Raw genomic sequence first — 22704 nt, forward strand, 5'->3', positions numbered from 1 at the left:
GAGCCTCTAAGACTAGTACATGGACCTGCGTCCAAATTTCTCATTTTGTGCACAGGTCCTGCAAAAGAAGATGTCTTGTGAGTTTCATCAGGGTCACGTATCATGTATCTTCCCAGCCCCAGCCCAAGGCTGGCATAGACAAGGTGCTCAGTAAATATTTGTGGAATTAATAGCTCGCTCCCCAAACACACAGCCTTCTCTGTGCTGTGAACGCTCTCCTCCCCTGTGGCCCTTACTCTTCTACCTGACCACGTCCTGCTCATCCTCATAAGCTCAGCTCAAATGCTACCTCCTCTGGGGAGGCTGCCGGCCTCCAGCTCAGTTTGCACTCTCTGCACGGCCTCCCCGGCAGATCACGGTGCCCTCCTCACCATGTTGGAGAGCTATGGGGGGCAGGTAAGGTGCCTGATTCACCCGTGTGTCCCCAGACTACAGCTGCTCAGTAAATGGCTAATGAATGAGAGATTCCCACAGAGCCTGGGATGAGGTCTAGGGACAGTTTGGGCCGGAGACTTCCAGGTTCAAGAACTTTGGTTCTGGGTAATGGGCAGGGAGAAGATGAAGGCGATGATGTGAGGGGCATCCAGGACCGTGTGCACGTTGACAGAAGGGCTGCTCACTGACGGCCTTTCAAGTGGGAGATGAATCTACTCAAAGGAGAAGAAGCAGGGACCCTGGGGTGAGGAAGTGAGCTTCCGCCACCTGGCAGCACTGTCCACATCGGGCAACCCCACTGAGGCAGAGTGGCTTCCAGGAGCCAAGCAGCCTCTCCTTAAGCATCACTCTGCGGCCAGAAGCACTCAGTCAAGCCAGAGGCACCAGCATTGTCAATAAATGCTCGTCTGCGGGATTTGGCAAAGCCTGGACGCAAACAATCTGAAAGCATCCCCTCTTGCAATAGGGTCAACCCAATGAACCCAACTGTCAATGGCCCACCATAACTCCATCACCCACAGAGAAACCTCAGAGTCATCCCCAATTCCTCCCACAGACAGTCCTTTGGAGTGTCAGAAATGTCTCTAAATCCTGGCAGGCCAGTGTCTGTGCCAATCTTGCACTCTGGGTCCACCCACCAAGTACGAGTTGAGTGGTATTGGGTCAGTTACTTCAGTTCCCTCAGCCATAAAATGGGAACATTTATGAGACTGAGTTTGCAAGGTTATTAGGACAAAATTACTTAACTAACATACAGCGCATAGCATAGGGCACAGCACAGAGGAGAATATTAATAAAGAATACCCCTTCCTTTTCTTCATCCTCTCCATTCCTGTGGACCAGGCCTTAATGCAGGCCTTCTCCATCTTTACCTGAACTGTTGCAATGGCCTCTTACCTGGTCTCCCTCCCCCTCCTCCACACAGCTGCCACAGCTGTGGCAACAGTTATGTTTTAAACTAAATTTACTTAAGCAACATTTGAGCACATTGTGTGCCTGGCACTGTGCTGGTGCTGCAGATATAAAAATAAATGGGCTTGGGGCTTCCCCAGTGGCACAGTGGCTAAGAATCTGCCTGCCAGTGCAGGGGACACGGGTTTGATCCCTGGTCCAGGAAGATCTCACATGCTGTGGAGCAACTAAGCCCGTGCGCCACAACTACTGAGCCTGCGCTCTAGAGTCCACGAGCCACAACTACCGAGCCCGCATGCCATAACTACTGAAGAAGCCCACACACCTAGAGCCTGTGCTCCACAGCAAGAGCAGCCACCGCAATGAGAAGCCCGCGCACCACAACGAAGAGTAGCCCCCGCTCGCCAAAACCAGAGAAAGCCCGTGCGCAGGAACGAAGACCCAACACAGCCAAAAATAAATAAATAATTTTTTTAAAAAATTAAACATAAAAATAAAAAATTAAATGAGTTCTCTCCCAGGGAGAGAGAGCTTCCATGCCTCTCTTCCATGCCTCTCTCCCATAATAAATACGTATGATTTTTTTTATCTAGAAGGTCACCACGTGGGGACTCAAACTGAACCCATGCTCTTTCTAAGTCACCCCTCATCTCCATCACCCCTCACCTGCCTTCCTTCCGCCCCCTCCCCCCACCACATAACTTCAGCACAAGGACAAGTAGCAGGAAGTCCCAGCATAAAGAGACTGTCCAGACACGGTGACAGAAAGAGTAAACAGGCAAAGATTATGACTCAACTATCTGCAAGGATCTGGCTCAATGACTCTGGTGGAGGAAACGCCTCTTTTTGGGGAGGGGGTTGGGTGATCACCTCCCTTCTCAATGTTTCCCTTTTCGTGGCAGCCTGAGCAAGATCAGATCCTCGGGCAGTGTTGGCCCAGCCTGCACCTGAAAGCCCAGAGCAAGATCCAGCATGAGCCCTCGGACCCGGCTTGAAACCTTCAGCCCCAGACAGATGGATCAAGGGATTCTGTGAGTGCCTGCCAGACAAAAGTCTGTTCCCAAGGTGTGATGTCCACATCACCTCCTACCTCCCATCCCAGACACCATCACACCCACAAATGCAGACAGGCACACTCTCAGAGTAGCTGAGATGGTAGAAGTTACATTGAAAAAAGCCAGAGCCAAATAGGATTAAGCAGGTGAATTTGCTGTGATAAATATAATCCAGATCAAGGATCAAAACCCTTGTCTATAGAGGGCATGAGCTGCCAGGACTTAGCTTCTCTGTGTGTATAACCATCCAGGATGGGGAAGGACACAGCAAGACTAGAAGAAACAGAAACACAAAGAAGAATAAGACACAACCCCTGCCCTTGGCACTGTATCAGAGCAACAGTACCATAAACTTTGCGGCAAAAACAACGGAAACTACTATCTCATGTTTCTGGAGGCCAGAGGTCTGAAATCAGGGTATTGGCAGGGCCGTTCTTCCTCTGAAGCCTCTAGGGGAGGATCCTTCCTTGCCTCTTCCCCCTTCTGGTGGCCCCAGGTGACCCTTGGCCTATGGCAGCATCACTCAAATCTCTGCCTCTGTCTTCACACGACCGTCTTCCCTCTGTGTCTACACATCATCTTCCCTCAGTGTGTGTTTGTTTTTGGGTCTCTTCTCACCAGTCCTATTGGATGAAGGGCCCATCCTACTCCAGCATGACCCAATCTTAACTAATTATATCTACAATGACCCTCTTTCCAAATAAGGTCACATTCTGAGGATCTGGGTGGACATGAATTCCTGGGGTGTTACCAACCGGGGTCCTTGGACTCTTTAATCAGTAGAAATTGATAAGAGGCCAGACAAGGAATTCAGGCAAGGCTTTACTGGGATCTGTGCTGCAGCAGAGGAAGCAAGAACAAGTTAACAGTGTGCACTTGCCCTTTCCTCGCTCTCGGCTCTCCTCTCTCCAAGGAGGGCAGGTGGTTTCTTAAATGGGGGAGGGTAGGGGCAGATCAGCATGGTGGTCGGGCTAGAGGGGTGCCTTAGATGGTCTGCCCACCCCCTTGGTGGTGCTGTGTACAGGGATGATGGGTATTACCCTGCTTTTGGTCCCTGTACCTGATAAATGGCAGTTGGTTTGTGGCCTTTTTGTATCTTATTGTTTCTACTTTGGCCCCAACTGTGTATGTGTGCAGTTATTTTTAGTCCCTTATAGTTTCTTTGTATTCTGTTGCTCAAGGAGAAGTTTGTCCAGGTGCAAGCACTGCAGCAAAGGGTCCCAGTCTTGTCTCAGGGAGACACTATTCAACCCAGTACAGGCATCGACAATCCAGCAGGAGGATATACTGCCAAGTTGCCAATAAAAGTTAGAAGAAAGGAAGGGGTTTAAGACGGGTCAGTTCCAGGTGGACATCTTAGCAGCTGTGTAACCCTGGACAAGCTGCTCAACTTCTCTGAGCCTCAGTTCTCTGGTCAACAGCACAGGATTGTTTTGAAGGTCAAATGAGAAAAGATGCTTTGTTGCTATAAAGCCCTGTGCACAGACATGTGTGATGTTTCTTCACCAATCCACGCACATTGGCTTCCTGAATAAATTGGGAGCTGCCCTGATCTCATCAGCAAGCATTTGCCAGGGTACCTGTTGTATAAAGTCCAAGCTGGATCATCTTATGATTCAGGACTTCTGAAAGGCATCCTTTAGTAGCTGCCAGAGGGAATCAGTGTGTTGTCCTGTTAAGCCCTTAACCGGCTTGCCCTCTCCTCTGGTCCAGGCTCCTCCTTGCACCCGGCACTGAGCTTTTGCACCTCTTCAGGGATCTGTTTGCAATTCCATCCCTGAAGAGTTGCAAAAGCTCAGTACCAGCAGGAGAAAAGTGGGCACTGGACCTCCCCTGCCAGGTAGGGAGATGCAGGATGAGCCAAGCAAATGACAAAGCACAACTCGGGTGGGACTGCACCTGCAGGATGGTCCAGCCCTTCCCGGAGCAGATGCATGGACTACATCAGGGCCTTCAAAATTCTCACAAGTCCCGCATCTGTAGGACACAGGTCCCTTACACTGACAGTGCTCTGCACGGCTGGTGAAGCCCTCACACGACCGTTCTCCCCTCCCACCTTCACAACCACATCGTGGACCAGACTGGGCAGCTATTTTAACGCCGCAGGTAACTGAGGCCAAGAAGTGAGGGTCCAGCCCTCACCCACACAACTGGTAAAAGATGGGGTTGAAACCTGAAGAGAAAACATGCACTGTTGATGAAGCAGTAAAAAATCAGTGACATGTAGACTACATGGCAAAACATACATTCTGAAGGTGATGACTTACTTAACCTGCGGCTGAAATAATGATCGTTTTCTCTTCACTGACAATATTTTTATGGCGCCATTGTAAGCACTTTACAAATATTAAGTCACCTAATCCTCTCAACAGCCCTTAAAGGTAGATATTACTGTCACCCATTTTACAGATGAGGAAAGTGAGACACAGAGAGGTTAAATAACATGCCCAAGGTAACCCAGCTGGTGGGTGACAGAGCTGTTATAGTTAAGATTTAAAGCTGTGCATGGAGTTTATTCCATGTATAATAGACTGGATTTTAAACTGATTCTCTGATCCTGAGGAAATAAATGTAATAAAGTTTTCATCTCTACTATTTAATTTCTAGCCAGATTCTTTTTTTAAAAAAATCATCAAAGTATTATATGTTCATGGTCTCAAATCTACAGCACAGTTAAGAGGAAAAGCAGCATCTCCCAGCCCCACTGCCCTGCCTTTTCCTTTAAACCACTGGGCTCCTCCAGGGTGAAGCTATGAGCAGCCTCTAGAGACAGACGAAAAGAAAGAGGCTGCCTCTGAAATAATGTGTAATTCATTCTTTGCCTAATTTGCGGGGGAGAGGACTGAATGAAAATATTTTCTCTGAGACTGATTTCAAATTATACTGGCAATGTAGAAACTTCCCCCTGGGGTCCAGGCAGGCCCACGCTGTGCTCTGGTGCTACAAGGGTCCGAGTGGCTTTCCAGAGGTCCCTGGAGGACAGCAGAGGCCATTGCAGTTTCTCTCCATGACCCATGCAGGGCTTACCCACGCACGATGCGGTGGGAAAGGCCTGGGCATCCCAAGTTACGCAGACCTGGATCCCACCCCGTCTGAGCCTCTGTCTCCTCCTTTGTGAAATGGAGGCAAGAGTAGCACCCACATCCTAGGGTGGCCGCAAGGACTAAATGAGGTGACGTCCTTTCTTGGCACAGGTGTAAAAGCCTGGCATGTGGGAACACAATTTACATGCTGGTTATTTTTCCCTCTTGTGGTTTATGGAAGCAAAAGTGTCTTGTCATTCTGTCAGACACACTGTGTGCCCCACCCCCACCCCCAGCCTTAGTTTCCCCACTTGTGGAAGTTCATCCTGGCAAGAGAAAGGTCAGCCCCCACCCAGCAGAGACCAGCCGGGGTTGGGGATTCTCAGGTTCCCCAGTTCTTCTTTGGTGCAGATATTTAAGACTCAGTTCTACAGCCTCGGGGCCTAACCCATGTCTTGGGAGAAGGGTTGCCAAGCAGTGAAAATCCTCTCTGGAAAGAGACTCAACAGAGAGCCACACTTGCATCCCTCACAGAGAGCCAAGGTGCCCCTTGCTGTCCCCATAGCACAGGCGCTGCATTCCCTACGTGCTGCATTTCAGAGCTGTTTGGCTTGGGTGACGAGACCTGTTGCCAGCACATGCCCACGGGCTGCACCCTTTCTCACTTAATTTCCTGGGAGAGGCTAGAACAAAAGGGTCTGTCGCTGAAACTTATCTCAAATTATTTGGGCTCAGAGGAAAGAATCATAGACTCTGCTGCCTGGAAGGAACCCAAAGGATTCATAGATGTCAAGCTCCAGTCTCTGAATTCAGCTCACTCCAGAAATAACAGCCTCTACCCGCTCCCCAGCATAGAAAGAGATCTAGACCAACATTTCACAAACTTAAAGGTGCATTTGAATCACCCAGGGATCTTGTAATGCGGATTCCGACTCCGTAGGTCTATCTAGAGGACTTGCTGCCCTCAGAAGGTCCTGCTGTAATAGGGGGAGTGCAGTCTGTGGGCAGGCCAAGCTCTCCAGGGTGAGCGCTTTTTATCTTCTCCAACCACAGGGTCTAACGTCACAGTGCCTTTAACACCATAGAAAATATTTGTTGGATGGATGGATGGATGGGCAGATGGATAGATGGGCAGATGGATGGATGGATGGATGGATGGATGGATGGATGGATGGGCAGGCAGATGTAGATGGACGGATGCTGATGTGAAGATCAAATGTACAATCAGAGAAAACTGGCAATTGATAGACTGTCCTATAATTCCATATCTAGGTAAAAATGTCCTGGAGGTGAAATGAGGGAAGGGGGAAGGAAGGGAGGGAGGGAGGGAGGGGAAGAGGGCAGTGAAAGATGAAAAACTCTCTAAACTCCCAAAGAGTTTTCTTTTTAACTCTACTGGAACATCTTACTAACTTAGAATGATTTATGGATGTGTCATATCCCCTCCTGTAGACTATGAGGTTTGTGCATGCAGGGCTGTGTCTTTTATCTCCTAATCCCCAGTGCCTGACTCTAGCAAGAGCTCCATAATATATACATTTTGTGAAATGAATAGGGATAATAGCTCCATTCAGGAAATCCCCTTTAGGTACCAGACATGGATATCTCATTTAATCCTGTAACAGCCTTATAAGGTCAGTCCTATTATCACCACTTTACAGATGATGAATGTGAAACTTGGGAGGATTAAGTAAGATGCCCACAGTCACACAATCAGTGGTTGGGATTAGGACCCAGGCGACCAGAGCCCATGCTCTTCACCAAGGGAGAGCCAGGTTGTGTGAGGCCTGAAGCGGATACATTTTGAGGGACACTCTTTGAGAAAAAGCATACCCGCAAAAATCTGCTGCAAAATTTACAAAATAGTATGACCATGTGAACACATCACCGGGACCATTCCCAGCCTTGGAGGTGCCGTGCAGGGAGGGGCTCTGCAGCTTAGACTACATTAGCTTCGTGGCAAAAATGCCTCTGATCTTGACCCACGTGCTGGAAATGAGAGCAACAGGAAGAAGGGAGAGGAAAAAATGTCGGAGAAAGAGAGAAAGAGATAAAACAGGAGCAAAAGGAAAGAAAGGAGGGAGAAAAAAGGAGGGGACTCAAAGAGATGGTTGGAAAAGAGAAAGAGCCATCAGAGACGGGACACGAAGGAGCTGAGGGGGAGTTAAAGCTGCCTCTGGCTGAATGGGGGCAGGGGGCTGGGAGCGTCCAGCCAGGTGGTCCCCCCAGCACCCGGGAGGAGGGGCCCTCCGCTCTCTCCAGGCCTCTGTGCCTCCACCTGTACACCGTGCAGCCTCCTCCCCACAACAACCCTGCCTCGTCCTGCCCACCTGTCTCCTTCCCAGGCCTCTCTTCAGGCTCCCAGACCCACTTGAGCTGGAGACAGGAGGGCTGAGTAATCACCCCTCCAGCAAGCCTCGCCCAGCAGCATTCTTGCCCAGGCAGCTACCTCTTTCCTGGTTCATCACCTGAGCACCCAACAAGGAGATGCAAGCCTGGGGCCTGATGTTTAGCCTGGTACATAGAGGAAGCAAGGTCAGGAAAAGCCTGGTTCAGGGTGGCCCCCTGGCCTCCCACTGCCTGACTGCTGGGTCCTCCTTAAGAGGGACATGCCTGCCGGGGTCTTCGCAGCCTGTCCCTTGAAGTCACCTGTTCTGAGATCACGGGCACTTGACTTGGCCCAAAACTTCCAATTCTGAAGGCCATCACCCTAGAGTGGGGAAGGATGGTGGGTCCAAGAGACCCTCCAGACCAGCTCAGATCTCTGCTGCTCAGAGATGAGTCCAAGGCCACACCTGATGGAACAGCCAAGATTAGGCCAGTAAACGGTTAAATCTCGCCAATAGTCCTCCTTCAGCTCAGAGGTCACCGGGCTCTTGCATGTGGCATATCTCCCCAGACCATCACCCAGGGCTTTCAGACACATGCGTTACATTCAGCCCTGAACCGGGCTCAAGCCCCAGCTCTGCCAAAAACCCAGTGTGATTTGGGGGCCAGTCACTTCATCTCCACGAGCTATGATTTCCTCAACTGTCAAATAGGAGTAAAATATTCCTCATGGGGTTATGGTGAGAATTAAAGAGATGATACATACAAGCATGTTATCAATGGATGGGCCAATACAGAGTCTAACCTGGGCTGGTCTCTGGGGAGGGTCAAGGCTGAGAAATGGAAGAAAATCTAGACTTGTTCAGAAACCGACACTAATTTACCGTGTGATCTTGGACATCCCTTGTGTGGGAATTTAGTTTCCTGACCTACAAAAGGGATGGGAGAAGACAGTTGTCCAAACCCCTTCCAGTTCTGTGGTTCTGTGGTTCCAAGGTGTCGCCTTGCACACCCCCTGGCCAAGGGGCGGCTCCAGACCTCAGGATACAGCAGGATGTGAACCCGCAGTGACCCTGCTGGGTGATATTCAAAATAGTAATAACTGGTGAGGCAGGGGCAAGAAATGCTCAAAAGGGATGTTGGCTGGTACTCCGTATATGAACCTGCGCAGGACAGCTTCACTCCAAGGTCCAGGGAAAGGTAGGGAAACCTGTTCTCCACGGACTTCCCAATCCTGTTGCCCCACTCATGGCAACAATCCAGTTCCACTGAGCAGTAGATTGTGTCAGCCCACTCCCCAAACTCCTCCACCTCCCCACAACCCCAAACAAAACACCCACACAGTGAGAACCCCAAACAAAACACCTGCAACTGGAAGAGATGAGAGAGAGAGAGAGAAAGAGGGCCTTCTGACATCATGGACAGCCAACACCCGGTTGGGTGGAAGCCATTCAGGCGGGAAGGCTTTTATAACATCTAGGTGTGTCACCTGTTCTGAGGCCGAAGGCCCAAGCATGACTCCAGGTGTTGTTCCAGCCCCTAAGACGAGTGTCGGATTATAACACGCATAATCATTCCAGTTTGGCAACTTCAACTGTAGGGTTGCTTTAATTGACCTGCCCCATAGTCTCCAAATCACTCCTGGAAGACAGCGGTGGGAGGGACGTGGCCAGCTCCGCAAGGGGGAGAGAGATGCTGGACGCTAGGGACCGAAGCCTGCCCTGCACTTAGGCCTCCTCCAGCCAATGCTGCCAGGGATCACTGAACTGCTGGCCAGCCAGGGCCCTATCCCGGGAGGCCCTCCTCCTGACTTGCCGACGTCGCTCAGCTCCAGGCCGTAGAGAATTCGGGAAGGTCGCAGAGCCAACATGGTGAGTGTGAAGGCCTCTGCTCCGAAAACTGGGGGAGGGAGGGTCTCCCCATAAAGGGCCCTTCGGGCAGCTGAGAATTTTGCAACACCTTCCAGGTTAAAAAAAGAAGTCACACCTGAATCGCCCCACACTATAGGGGCGATTATAGGTGTCGGTCCCCACCTGCCCTCCTCGCCAACAGCCGTTGCACCAGCACCAAGCCAGGGCCATCCTGCCTACTCTCTTGCCCGGGGTCTCCTGGTCTGTTGGCTGGAGACTGGAGCCACTTTTCCAAGGCAAGGGGCTGCTTTGACACAATGGTGGCCCTCTGCTACCTCTCTGGGGAAACTGACTCCTTTTCTTTTTAAAGAAAAACAGTGGAGCACTGCCTCAGAACAATCTGGGGTGCCGTGGCGATCTACTTGCCCCTCCTTTTGGCTCTGCTGTCTCTCCTCCTCCTCTGAACAGCGAGAGCTTCTCCACTGTCTTGGGGGCAAAGAGAATCAATCCCACCTTTCAGGGAGGACGGCTGAGGACAGGGAGGGGAGGAGGTGGAAACCAGGAAACTTCCTTCTCTGATTGCTGGCCAAGATGCTGCAGTTGCCAACAAGCAACGTGAAGATGAAAGGGGAGGGAAGGAAGGGAAGGGAAGGGGGAGCATTAGGTCCAGGAGAGAAGGGGGTGACCTGCTGGGCCCCTCAGGTGACAGTCTCCTGACTCCTGAGCACTTTCTGTGACACTCCCCTAAACAGTCTGGCAACGCTCTAGCCCCAGGGCTGGGGGAGCTGGGGCCAGAAAGGGGAAGGGGTTCGCCTGCTTTACTCTGCAGTTCCCCAGGATTGAAGCACCAGCCTTCTATGTCCCGTCCCTAGAAGCCCAGCCTGTTTGCAGAGAAGCTCCATCCTGCCAGGGCTCTCAGGAGGGAAGAGGAAGCGGTGCCAGCCCGCCTGAATGTCAGCGGCTTCTTGGTGGCACTTGGAGCAACATGGAAGGGGGCAATTTGGGGGGCAGATGGCTGGGGCACTAACCGTAGAGTCAAAAGGTCACATGGCCAGCTCCCTTATGAGCTTGTTAGTCTTCAGACTTTATTCTGAGACTCACCATCTCCCTCTGTAAAACAGAAACATTATCCACATGACCCCCTAGGCACATACACAGGGTTAGTGGAAAGATTAAATGGGCTAGTGATATATGTGAATAGCCTCTGTAAACCAGGGAGCCCTGTACAGATGTCAGCATTTACGACTAAAGAAAAATCCACTCCAGGGAACGGCAGGTGGGCGGCGTGGCCAGCACTGACCCTCCACTGCCCAGAGAAGGAGCCGGGTGCTACTGTATGAGTGCATGGGGGCAAGTGGGCAAGCTGGGGAGGAGGGACCAGGCCCGGGACCCCAGAGGCAAGGCAGCAGATTTACCCACGATCCAGGATGGGACCCAGGGAGCTTCTGGGCCCTGAGCTAACCATTAAACCACCCGTACCTGATAATCCTGTTATTTCCCTGTAATGAGGCCCAGACAACTGTAGCTCCCAGCCCTCCCCCCTCCTTCCCCTCCCTGCTTCCTCCCACACCCTCGGGCCGCTCCCTAGACAGAGTCCTGCACTGGTGGCTGTGTCTTCATGATGGTTCTCCTTCAAACCTATTCAACCAGGTACACCAGTGAGACAGGAGCTGGGGAGGGTCCTGGGCAGAGGTCTGAGCCCCATCTCCCCTCAAGGGGAATGTGTCCCTTGATATCTGATATCCGCAGCTGAGCTCTGGAGGGAAGCCTGGGACGCTGGGACTAGCCATCCTGATCTTAACTCACTCCTGCCCCGGAGGCCCCAACACACCATGAACCACCAGAGTAGAGTGTTCAGCACCTGAGGTCAGCCCAAACCTTGGGCCGCCCTGGAAGAAGCAGGTCCTCCCCACCCTCTCCTCCTTGACTTGCCAGGTGGTACAGACCCAGGGGGTTGCTGGGCTTGGCTGGGGCTCAGGAATGTGGCAGGTCAGCCGGGGTCCGGGAGCATGGGTGGGGTCCACCTCCAAGAGAGGCCGAGTCCAGGAGCCCACTCAGCCCTGGTGGCACCTTCCTGGCTCATAGACAGAAGAGCTGGGCAAGACCCAAGAGGGCAAGACAAGCAAAGAAGGGCTAGGCCCCCTCCTGTTCTCAGGCCCCCTCCCTACCTGATGTGACCCCCAAAGTAGCTCCATCCTTCCAACCACCATTTAATCAGCCCCCGCTATTGGCCAGCCTCCAGACGGCTGGAAGGAGGGCAAGAGGGTACAATGCCTAGGTTCTGCCCTGGAGGTGCTCGAAATCCAGAGGAAGGACAGCTCCTTAAGCAAAGGATCCTAAGGGAGTGTGACAAATCCAATGCCAGAGGTGGTGCAAGGTACCCCTGGAGCAGACGAGGCAGTAAATTCTCTCTCAGGGTGGTCAGGGAGTTGTCCCAGAAGAGAAAGTACTTGCACTGGACCTTGAAGGACGAGCAGGCTCTCTCCAGGCAGAGAAGGTGGGAAGGGTACTCCAGGCAGAGGGAAGCGCATGGGAACAGCAAGAAAGCGTGGCCGTGGGGGACGAGGGGGAGGGTGCTGTGGCTGGAGCAACGGGCGCAGGGGGCACAGCTGAGGTCTGGGCCCCGCGGGGTGGTCGCACAAGGCTCTGCACGGAGCTCAGGTTGAGGGTCCCCCCTGTGCCCTGCAGCTCAGGGGGGCTGGGCCAGTGTGGAGTCCCAGCAGCTGCCAGGGGCTCACGCCTTGGGCTGAGCCACCCCCAGAATCTGGCACAGCCCACCCTTGACCCCTCCCAGGCGGGGCAGCAGGCGCCCAGCTCCACTCATTCATCCCAAGAAATGGGCAGCATGCCTCCTCTGTGCTCACACTAGACCTGCTGGTGAGAGAAAGCAGACGTGGGCCCTGCGCCCACTCAGCGTCTAGAGGGAGTGGAGGGTGGGGAGGGGTAGATGGTTATCAAACAATCACACCAACTCCTGTTTCACTAACAACTGACTTACAGGCTGTGATGCAAAACAAGGGGAGCTGTCAGAGCCAGACCAGGGCGTGGGCCTTGCTGGAGGTCAGCAGAGGCCGAGGGCTGCATAGGAGCTGGGATGGGAGGAGATGGGCCGTGTCAGGCAGAGGGACCAGCTCCTGAGAATGTGGACGTACATCCCCAGGCCCTCTTCCGTCCCCCAGAGCTCTTCACGCCTGCACTTGGGGTGGAGTTCTGTGCCTGGCTACTGACACGGAGAAGCGGTTTAGAAGTCAGGCCCGGTCCATGCCCCCGGGCCCCTCCCTCACCCTCTCCACCTCCCCTCTGTGCAGTTGAGACCCCAGTGGTCATCTGCAGCAAACGCCCTTCACTCCCAGCCTGTGCCCTTGACCAAGACTAAGAAAATCTGAGGAGCTGAATGTGGGAAGTGAGGAGAGACTAGTCCAGGGCAGAGAAGAAAAATGGAAGCAACCAAAAACAGGGCTCAGGAACTCTGGACAAACTTTCCGAAGCTCCAGAACTAACCCAGGACAGCAGGAGACAAATGCTCTCAGGCCTGAAAATCTTGGCGGGCCTCTCAGATTTCCCAGGCAGCTCTCCTCCCCTCAGCCTTCCTTCTTGTTCAGATGAAAACATCTACCTCTATAAAGCACCTCAAATGCCCAAGCAATGATTCCCCCAGACAGTGATTCCCCAAAACCTGAAATGCATTCACCTGCCACATTCTCTTATAAACCTGTTGCCACCAGACTATGAGCTTCTAGAGGAGGGTCTGTGTCTTTTCCATCTTTTTAGCCCCAAACCTAACACAGGGCCTGGCACGGAATAGGCACTTGATAAACATTTGTGAATGAAGGACAAATAAATGACCAAAGACTGGAACCCCTATAATGAGCGGTCTGATTTATCTGACACTGAAAACAAGATTAGCCAAGTCAGATTGAAAAAGATACCAGACGCTACTGGAGCTGTTACCAAGCTGCTTGCGTCCCAGACAGGGCTGGTGTGAGGCCTGAGCCCACCTGGAAACCCCAGTGATGGGAAAGAGAGAGAGTCTGAGCAGAACCAAGGCGGCAATCCCCCTGTGCCGTGCTCAACTCCACCTCGCAGCCTGCAGCTCTGACTGTCAGGATTGCAGCAGAGAAATTCGTAAACAAGACTCAGAACCGCAACACCTCTCCCCCACCCCTCCCTCCCAGAGCAGCTTCCAGCTTCCTGGCATAATCCACATGCAACCGGAAACTCTCACAGGGTAGCAGGTGAAAGAAATACTTGCGGAAGAGGGCGAGAGACTGAGTTGGCACCCATTCAGGGATGGGCACCCGTCCAGGGATGGCAGCAGTGCCTTCCGTCACAAAATGTTCTGCATATCACTCTGGCCGGGCTCTGCCTGCTGACGTGGCTGATGTTTAGGCATTTCCTGCAGTCTTAATTTCTTCCTTTATAATACGCGTGCATTCATTCAGCGTGTGTTTCCTGAGCATATGCTATGCGCTGGCTAGACACAGTGGGAGAGTCAGAGAAAAATACCCAAAATCGAAGCCCTCGGTTCCCTATGCTCCATGGACGAAACAGAGGCAGGGGAAACTACTTCCCCTCACCTCAGGCAGAGCAGGGCACTCGTTCACCCATGGATGTGAAACAGAAAGGGGGCAACGGAGCTGAGGTCACCCCACTTCACCGTCATCCCATTCCCACCCTGACTCTGGGACTTCACTCATGATCACACCTCCGATCCTCAGAGAGGTGGGTTCTGCCAGGCTGTCGGGAGGACCTACCCTGGTGCGGAGGGATCACTGATGCGCTAGAGAGAATAATAACGACAGCAGCCATATCTCACCTCCACCCAAACACAGCAAGCACAGCGTTCTGTGGTTTGAGAAGCACAGTCACATCCAGAATCTCCCTGAATCTTACCCACAACTCTCTGAGATACAGTGATCCTCCTTGTACACATGAGGGGACTGAGACTCAAAGAGCTCAAGTGACTTGAGAAGGGTCACTCAGCCACCAGGAATCAGGGTTGGACTCTAAACTCTGGGATTTGGGGATTGAGTGCCCTGCTATTCCTCCATGCCCTCCGTCTCCTCTAAGATGTGGACCCCTAAGACCTGGACTTGAACTAGAACGAGAACTTAAACTAGAAAGGACCAGGGGACCCCACGTTCCTATCTAGAAGCTGATAGATTTTATGATAAAGTATGCATTTAGGGAAGACTGCATCAGCTGGTGCAATCAAGTGGCAGAAAGACAATGTCATTTCTGCAAGGAGACTGCATCTCTCGCTAATCTACTAAAGGTCACTAAGAAGGAAAAAAACACATGGACACAGGAAACCAGTGGACATAATTAACTTAGACTTTCAAGAAGACCAAGAAAAAGTTTCATGCTTGATGCTGCTTAGGAGAAAAAAAGACTCAAGTTACCATGAGATCACTAAGGATAGAAAATTGATTTAAAGAGAGAATGTTACGAGTAAATCAGGCCTAGGACTAGTCTCACCCGTGGTTAACAGCAAGCTCTTCAGAATCACAGGCCCTAAAGAAAGGAGATTGTCCAGATAAGTGGTTCCCCAAAATTTGGTTCAGCCTCAGAGCCCTTTGCCCCCTGAAATCTAATGTAGAACCCCATGTGGAAAACAGAGAAAACCAGGGCTGCAGTGTTTGAAAGGACTGTGACCCCCAGCCACTCCTGCCCTCTCTCCCTCCCAACACTGCGGCAACCTCTGGGGGCTCCACCAAATCCCCCCAGGATGCCGTAGAGCCCTTATCTGGCCTTGCCTTTGTCTACTGTGGAAATTTCCTTCACGATCCAGCTTCTACTCAAGGTCCTTCTGTGGCTTAAAACAATCCTCCCCTTGCCAAGAGAAAGCCATCTTGCTGTAATTTCCCCATTCGTCCTCAGCATCCTCTTTGCCTTCACCTTGAGATGGCCCTACACATTTCAGAGGACCACACTTGTGCTACCCTGAATCTTCACTTCTCTGGCCTGCATCCTCTACCCTTTGTTCATACAGAGATCACATTTGTCACATGACATCACTTTGGGTCCCCTAACTGCTCTGGTCACTCTCCCCCAGGGCACTCTAGTCCTTCAATTCCTTTCCTGAAGTCAGAGCCCTTGACCTAATGAAACCATAAAATAGCTACCATTTGCTTGGTTCCTACTACACATATGCTAGGCCCTCTACTAGGCTCTTTCTCATTAATAATTAATGATCTTTTAGTATCTATTATGTCAAGCACTTGCTAGGTTCTGTATTGATACTGTTATTAATTATTAATAAAAATAATACCATATGTACTCCATGGACACGAGGACTTTGCCTACTGGTTCACTGCTGTATATCCAGTCCCAGAACAGTGCCTTACTGAATGGACAAAGTATGATTATTGTTGTTGTTGTTATTATTAATATTTATTGCATTCCTACTATGTAACAGGCAATGTGCTACAGGCGGTACATAGTTTGGTCTCATTAAGAGGAAGACATTGAAATTCTGTCTCTCTGTCTCTGTCTCTCTCTCTCTCACACACACACACACAGAATTGAGGCTCCCAGGGGTTAAATAACTTGCCTGAGGCTCGTGCACCATCCAGTATAAAGCACAGCCTCCCCCAGCAATTTGCAGCCCAGCACGGAAAAACTTCACCAAGTGTTCCCAGAGTTATGTGAGTGGGCAGGAAAGTGGCAAAGGTGCTTCGGGTTATACAACTACAAAGTAATAGATGCAGAGCAGTCACGGAAGCAGCACTGAGGCACTATTTACAGGATCACGAGTTCGGAGTTCACGGGCAGAGATCCGGAAATCACTACAGATTTTGGCCAGGAGATGGCAGCTCCTTGCTGCAGCAGCCAAACCAGCCCACTAGCGGCCGGTTCTCTGGCAGCAACCAGAACAAAAGAGAATGCTCTGGTCCTGCCCTGTGCAGACCCACCTGCAGAGCCTCCTCCAGCGCTGTGGGGAATCCTGCTCCCCAAGCCTCTGGGGTACGGGAGGGGATGAACTTTCATGTGCTAAACTCCTCTGCATGTCAAAGCACTGAACCACGTGCATCATCCCAGTTAACCCTCACCAACAACCCTGTGAAATAGATCATATTCTCCCCATCTTACAGATGAGGAAACTGAGACTCAAAAAAATTAAGTAACATGCCCAGGACCGCATGGCTGGTAAGGGGAAGAGCTGGATTCAGGCCAGTGCTCCTGACTCAGCGCTCAGAGGGTACAGAAGCAGGGACACCCCCCTCTGACCAGAGCATCTGAGACCCCGCAGACCACAAACACCAACCGAGGGGGACCATGAGCAAGTCTGTACAATCATGAGAGGACCAGATGGGTTTCCTGTGGGCTTGAAAAGGTGCATCGTAACTAGCAGGTAAAGCACCTGACAGAACCTTTCTCGCTGTCTGGCTTTATCATAGTTTTATCACACCTGAGTCCCAAAGGAGGAAACTGGGTCCAGGAGATGTTAAATGATTTACCTAAGGTAAATAATAGCTAAAAAAAAAATAGCTCCACAGATAAACAGAAGAGTCAGACTTTATAATACCAAGTCCTTCTTTCCTCCCCACCATTTCTCTCCCGGTTAAAGTTTAAAGGACAATTCAGGACAAGCAAAGGGGAGTATGACTTTTCAAAGGCAATGTAAACTTTGTGGGGTTCTTTCACAAGCCTCAGCCTGCATCACAGATGGCCGTTCCCTAGTTCAGGTAAATTGCAAGGTTTAGAGAACCCTGCCGAGCTTTAAGATCCATCCACTCTTCCCAAAGGCAAACCCCCTAAGGGTCCCTGTCAGTCTAGGCGTCCTGACTCCTGCTGGCTCTCCTGTCCCCTTCAGCCATTGTGCAGTCATTGCATTCAGGTGTGCAGAAGTGGGGGCACCTTCCTTCCCATCAGATCCTGCGGGGAAGGGAAGGTGGGCTGGATGGGCCCACTGTCCTGGGGCAGAAAGAAAACTGAATAAAGTAGAATTGTTGAGAGAACCCAGAGAGGCTGCAGAGAAGGGACTGCTTCTCCTGAGACCAAAGGATGGCCCTCAGGTGGGATTTGTAGGAGCGGCAGGTAACAGCAGCATCACCTAGAGGCAAGGGCTCTGCACTGGGGAACCAGGGCTTCCTTCAGTTTGACTCAACCCAACAGGCATGTACTAATACCTCACTCCTGCCCTTCACAACATCTTGCCACGTGACCTGGGGAGAGCTAGCACAACGCCTCTGTGTCTCAGTTTCCCCATTTGTAGGACAGGAATTGTTACATCCTCGCCCTCTCCCCTGGCCCTACCTGGAGTTGAGAGCTGTGCCTGAATACAAAGGCAGACTCTTAAATGACAGCAGCTGAACAGCAGGCTGGCGGCAGGATAACGGCAGGCCACCTGACACCTCCCTTCCACCCCAGGCCCTGCCCCAGAGCCATTATATGCTGGGAGAGGGCCAAGGTACTCAGCTCAAATTGCCAACAGGTCAGCACCTATCTGGCTTAGAACAAGGCAAAACCATTTTGCCTTGTTTTGGCTTAGAACAAGGCAAAATGGTTTCTAATGCAGCAGCCGAGGCTGAGGTTGGTCCAAAGGAAAATGTGCTGCCGATAGGACACCTCAGCACAAGGCAGATTGAGTGAGGATGTTTCCAGAGGCCCCTTCGTGCCAGGGCTTGGATACCCACCTGTGCGTGGCCCGGACTGGGGGGATCTGCCTGGAGACAGGCTAACAATTCAGAAGACCGTTGAAAGCCAGCATGATTTGTCATCTCTGAGAACCTTCCAGGCACTCAGGGCTACTGCATCACAGCCAGGCTTGTTTCAGGAAACTCACACCCTCCTCTCTTGACTCATGATCTCCCAGCCCTCATTTCATGTCCCCTCTCATCACCTTACCTGTCATAGCTGAGGCACCCAAGAGAGAGGGTACTTGCTCCAACCTGGCAAAGGCATCAGCCTGCAGATGGAGAGGACATAGCTGCTTGCCGTCAGGTTGGGGGTGGGATGCAGGTACACGGGTCAGAACAGTGTGAGGTCCCTCAGAGCAGCCCCTGAGCACCTGAGGCAGCCGATGGCTGAGCCCCACTCTGCAAGCTGACTGGAAGCAGCCTCTGGGTCCCCTGGCTCACCCAGAGATCTTTCCCCACCCCCTCCCTGGGGTTTTCCTCCCTGCTATGTCACCAGCCTTAGCAACCTAGCTGCCACCTGCCAGAGCCACAGAGGTCCTGCATATCCCATCACCTAGCAACAGCAGCATCCCTGCTCTAGGTTTTCCCAGAGAGATCATGGGAAGCCAGGGCTTTAGACCCCATGGGAGCCTGAAGCTGCCACAGGCCAGATCAGGACCAGAAAGCCCCTTTCTGCGGGCCCCTGCTTTTCTCCCTTCTTCTACACCCCAATCATCCCAGCTCTGCCCCTACCAACTTCTTTCCGGAATAAGGAATGCAGAGTCAGCATTGTGGAGAAGAAGAGAGAAATAAGGCCCCAGGGGCAGTGTGCTTGGCAAAGAAAGCAGACAACGAAGCTGGCCAGGCTTTCTGTTCCTTTGGCCTCTGTGAGCATTTGCCTCTTCATTGCCTCATTATTAGCCTGGTGGTACCCATTTCATTGTGTGGTTAGTAACCTCTTATCTGCTTCATCATCTCTGAGAGTTCCCAATTACCCAAAGGGAACTTGAGGTTCAGAGAGGTTGAGGAGCATGCCCAAGGCCACCCAGCAAGTGAGAAGACAGGGCAAGATGAGGGCTCATACTCCCCCGGCTGGGTCTTTTTCTTCTCTGCAGTACACTTAATCCTCACCCCCATTTAAAAACAAGAGCTGCCTTACGTTTGATTCATCATCTCTGAGCTGGAAGGGAAACAGTTGAGATATTCTTCTATAATTTGCAGCTGAGCTAAACCCAACCAGGAGTTTCTTGGGATCTAAAACAGCAGGGGCTGGGCTTCCCTGGTGGCGCAGTGGTTAAGAATCCGCCTACCAACGCAGGGGACGTGGGTTCGAGCCCTGGTCCGGGAAGATCCCACATGCCGCGGAGCAACTAAGCCCGTGCGCCACAACTACTGAGTCTGCGCCCTAGAGCCCGCGAGCCACAACTACTGAGCCCGCATGCCACAACTACTGAAGCCCACGCGCCTAGAGCCCGTGCTCCACAGAAGAGAAGCCACCGCAATGAGAAGCCCGAGCACCACAACAAAGAGTAGCCCCCGCTCGCCGCAACTAGGGAAACCCAGCTCGAGCAATGAAGACTCAAAGCAGCCAAAAATAAATAAATAAAATAAAATAAATTTATAAATGAATAAATAATAAAACAGCAGGGGCTGAGGAGAAAGGAAGGAGAAGCAGGTGAGAAAGGTACAAAGCAAATGGAAGAGAGGGAAGAAGGGGTACTAATATCAATAAAGTCCCTACTAGGTGCCAAGCACTGCAGTAGGCCCTTACCTCAATATAGTCTGGGAGGAAGGTCTTCTTACCCTTGTTTATGGACGATTTAGCAGATTCAGGAACCAGGCAGAGGTGGGTTTGCCTTCAGACTGAGGAAGGGCTGGGAAGATGCCGGGGGTAATTTCTGCATGTTGACTGCATGCTAATTATATGCAACTAGACTTCATTGCAGGGGAGCGGAGAATCAGAAGGACCCAGTACCAGCTGATACCGACCAGATAGGTTCCTGAAACAGTGGGGAAATGAAAACAACTGTCCGCCAAGTCCAAAAGGCTGGCCCCAAGGGCTGGATCTGTTACTTACTTGCTCTGGGGCCATGGAGACCACTCAATCTACAGGAGTCTTGGTTTTCTCTTGTGTAAAGCGGGGATAATTTCTCAGGGTTGTTGTGAGAGTATTTAATCCTCACAGCATTTACGAAAGACACATAACAATAGCCAACTGCAGAATTAATTTTTCTGCCTCCACATTTGGATCTTGGATTAATGTCTTTCTGCCACCAGTGACCAACTGAGAAACAGGGAAAGAAGATTCTCTGGGTGAATCAGAAAATGGGTGGGTGTTTTTCAACTAACTAACTTCCACCCACCCACCCCACTTCCCACCTCCTCCAGCTCGGGCCCTCCTGGGCTCTGGGGCCCCAGGTATTCTTGCCCTTCCATTTGACTCCAGACAGAAAGTGCCTCATTCCTGGATGAGCCCTGGGTCGGACCCCGGTGGGGCTGGCCCCATGAGTCAGGGCTCTGACGCAAACTGAATCAACAGAGCAGACGGGCTTGACCCAGCCAGTGGCCCCGACCAAAAGGAGAAGGTCAACGCCTCTGGGTGCGCTGGGGGCGGCCTAGGCTGTGGCAGTTGTGGCCAGGGGCTGAGTTCAAGTTGGGGGTAAACAGAGACGCCTCCAGCAAAGCAGAGGAGGCACAGCCGGTCTTTGGTGGCCTCTCAGCCCTCTTCCCTCCATCAGCTACAGGGCAAAACATTTCCCCTGTCTGGCTGGTTTTCTCTCTACTCCAGAGACCCTTTCAGCCTTGCACACCGCGATCAGGAAGGGACCCACCACAGTGTTGGGGGCTGGGTCAGATCGCAGAGCCTTACCTGGTCACCACATCTCTCAGCCTCCCTCCCTCCTTCCCCCAGCTCAGGATTGATTCTGGACTGAAAGGCGACACAGCTGCTGGGATCCCCATCTTTATCCTGCTCAGGAAAGTCACTGGCATTGATGTTGCTCAGCTGCCACTCGTAGGCCTAAAACGCACCCAACTCCCTACGCATTATCCCCGATGCCCTTGACTTTCAGCAGCTCCCCCTTCCCAGAATTTTAGCAGCTCTTCATCTCTGATCTCTGTGCTGGAGATGTTTGCCAGAGAGGCTTCAAGAAAAGCCAAAGAGTGGGCCACTAAATGGAAGAAGCCAGGCAGCATAAGAGGCAGAGCAGAGCAGCAGGAGGATGGGAGTTTGAGCCTCAAATCCCTCAGCAGAACCAGGCGGCCGCTCTTTTATTTTCACTTTGACCCTCAGGTGCACGGCCCTGGATAAATCATAATCATTGATTCATGGCATTTTTCACTATTGGTCCACGCGGGGCTCCCTGTAACTCACCACCTAGTTACACAGTTTCAGCAACGTAATAAGCCTCCATAAACCCACCACCCAAAACAAAAGCTAGAATTTAACAATAACCTACATCTAACCAGGAGATCCCCTTGCTGAGGTAGGTGGGCGAGTCCCTTTTGTTTATCAATTCAACAAATCTTGATTGTACATCTTCAATAGGCCAGAGATGGTGCTAGAATCATCCTGAATACCATGTTCACCATTTCTTTGCTTTTTTGTAATAAAAAAGATTCTGTGTTAGATGAAATCTTCTGGGACTTAATTTTTCCTTTAATATGAAATTGCTCACGCCGTTCATATTACTTTGTGGCACCACAGCTCATGTGTTTTGACTGCAGCATAATATTCCATTGTGTGAATTACCTCAGTCAGCGTCTTCAAGGCTGGCCTGGGACTGAACCCTGAAACTGCAATATTTTCCTTAATTTTTTCATTCAACAAAGATTTATTAAATACCCACTATGCGCCAGGTATTGTAGGAGACACCAGGGGTGCAGTAATGACCAAGATAATCGCAGCCTCTGTCATTCTATCTTGCAGGGTTTTTTCCTCATTCTCTTTTGTTTTCAAAAAGGTATGGATTGTTTTTTCTGTTGAATAACCACTACTCAATTGATAGCGATTGAAAACATATTAGCCAGGGGTACTAGGGTCACTTCAGTTCAGAGATGAGGAATCCAAGGCCCCAGAAGATACAGACCGAAAGCCTCTTTTGTTCCCTCTGTCTCTCAGCTTTTAGCACAGTTCCAGACCCATCAAAGGCGAACAGTCAATATTTGCTGAAAAATAAACAGAGACTTACCCTACCTACTTCAACCAGTGCAGACATGTATGTGCAGGCAGATTCTGTGAGAAAGAATGAATTGACAGGGGACTGGCCACTAATTGGACGTCCTTGATACCCCTCCAACCTGCCCCTCCTGTAGCCTTCCGCATCTCAGCAAATACCCTCTTGCCTGTTCACTAAAAACCCAAAAGCGTCCAATCTATTGGCGAGGCCTATTGCCTTTATCTTCGAAGCACAGCTGAATCTCCTCACCGCCCGTCTATTTATCCCCCCTTGCTATAGCCACACCGATCTCCATTCTGTTC

General features: G+C 51.4%; 1 protein-coding gene across 1 annotated transcript in view; it reads left to right on the top strand.

Moving 5' to 3' along the window:
- Positions 1–9563: 9563 nt before the first annotated feature.
- The window catches only part of TMPRSS4 (transmembrane serine protease 4), a 38067-nt gene continuing 24926 nt past the window's right edge, over positions 9564–22704 (top strand). The window contains exon 1 of the mRNA XM_007196580.2: positions 9564–9624. Within this exon, the coding sequence (XP_007196642.1) occupies positions 9622–9624 (3 nt within the window). The 5' untranslated portion in view covers positions 9564–9621. The remainder of the gene's footprint in view (positions 9625–22704) is intronic.

This window comes from Balaenoptera acutorostrata, chromosome 9 (assembly GCF_949987535.1).
Source record: "Balaenoptera acutorostrata chromosome 9, mBalAcu1.1, whole genome shotgun sequence".
In the NCBI taxonomy this organism is placed as follows: Eukaryota; Metazoa; Chordata; class Mammalia; order Artiodactyla; family Balaenopteridae; genus Balaenoptera; species Balaenoptera acutorostrata.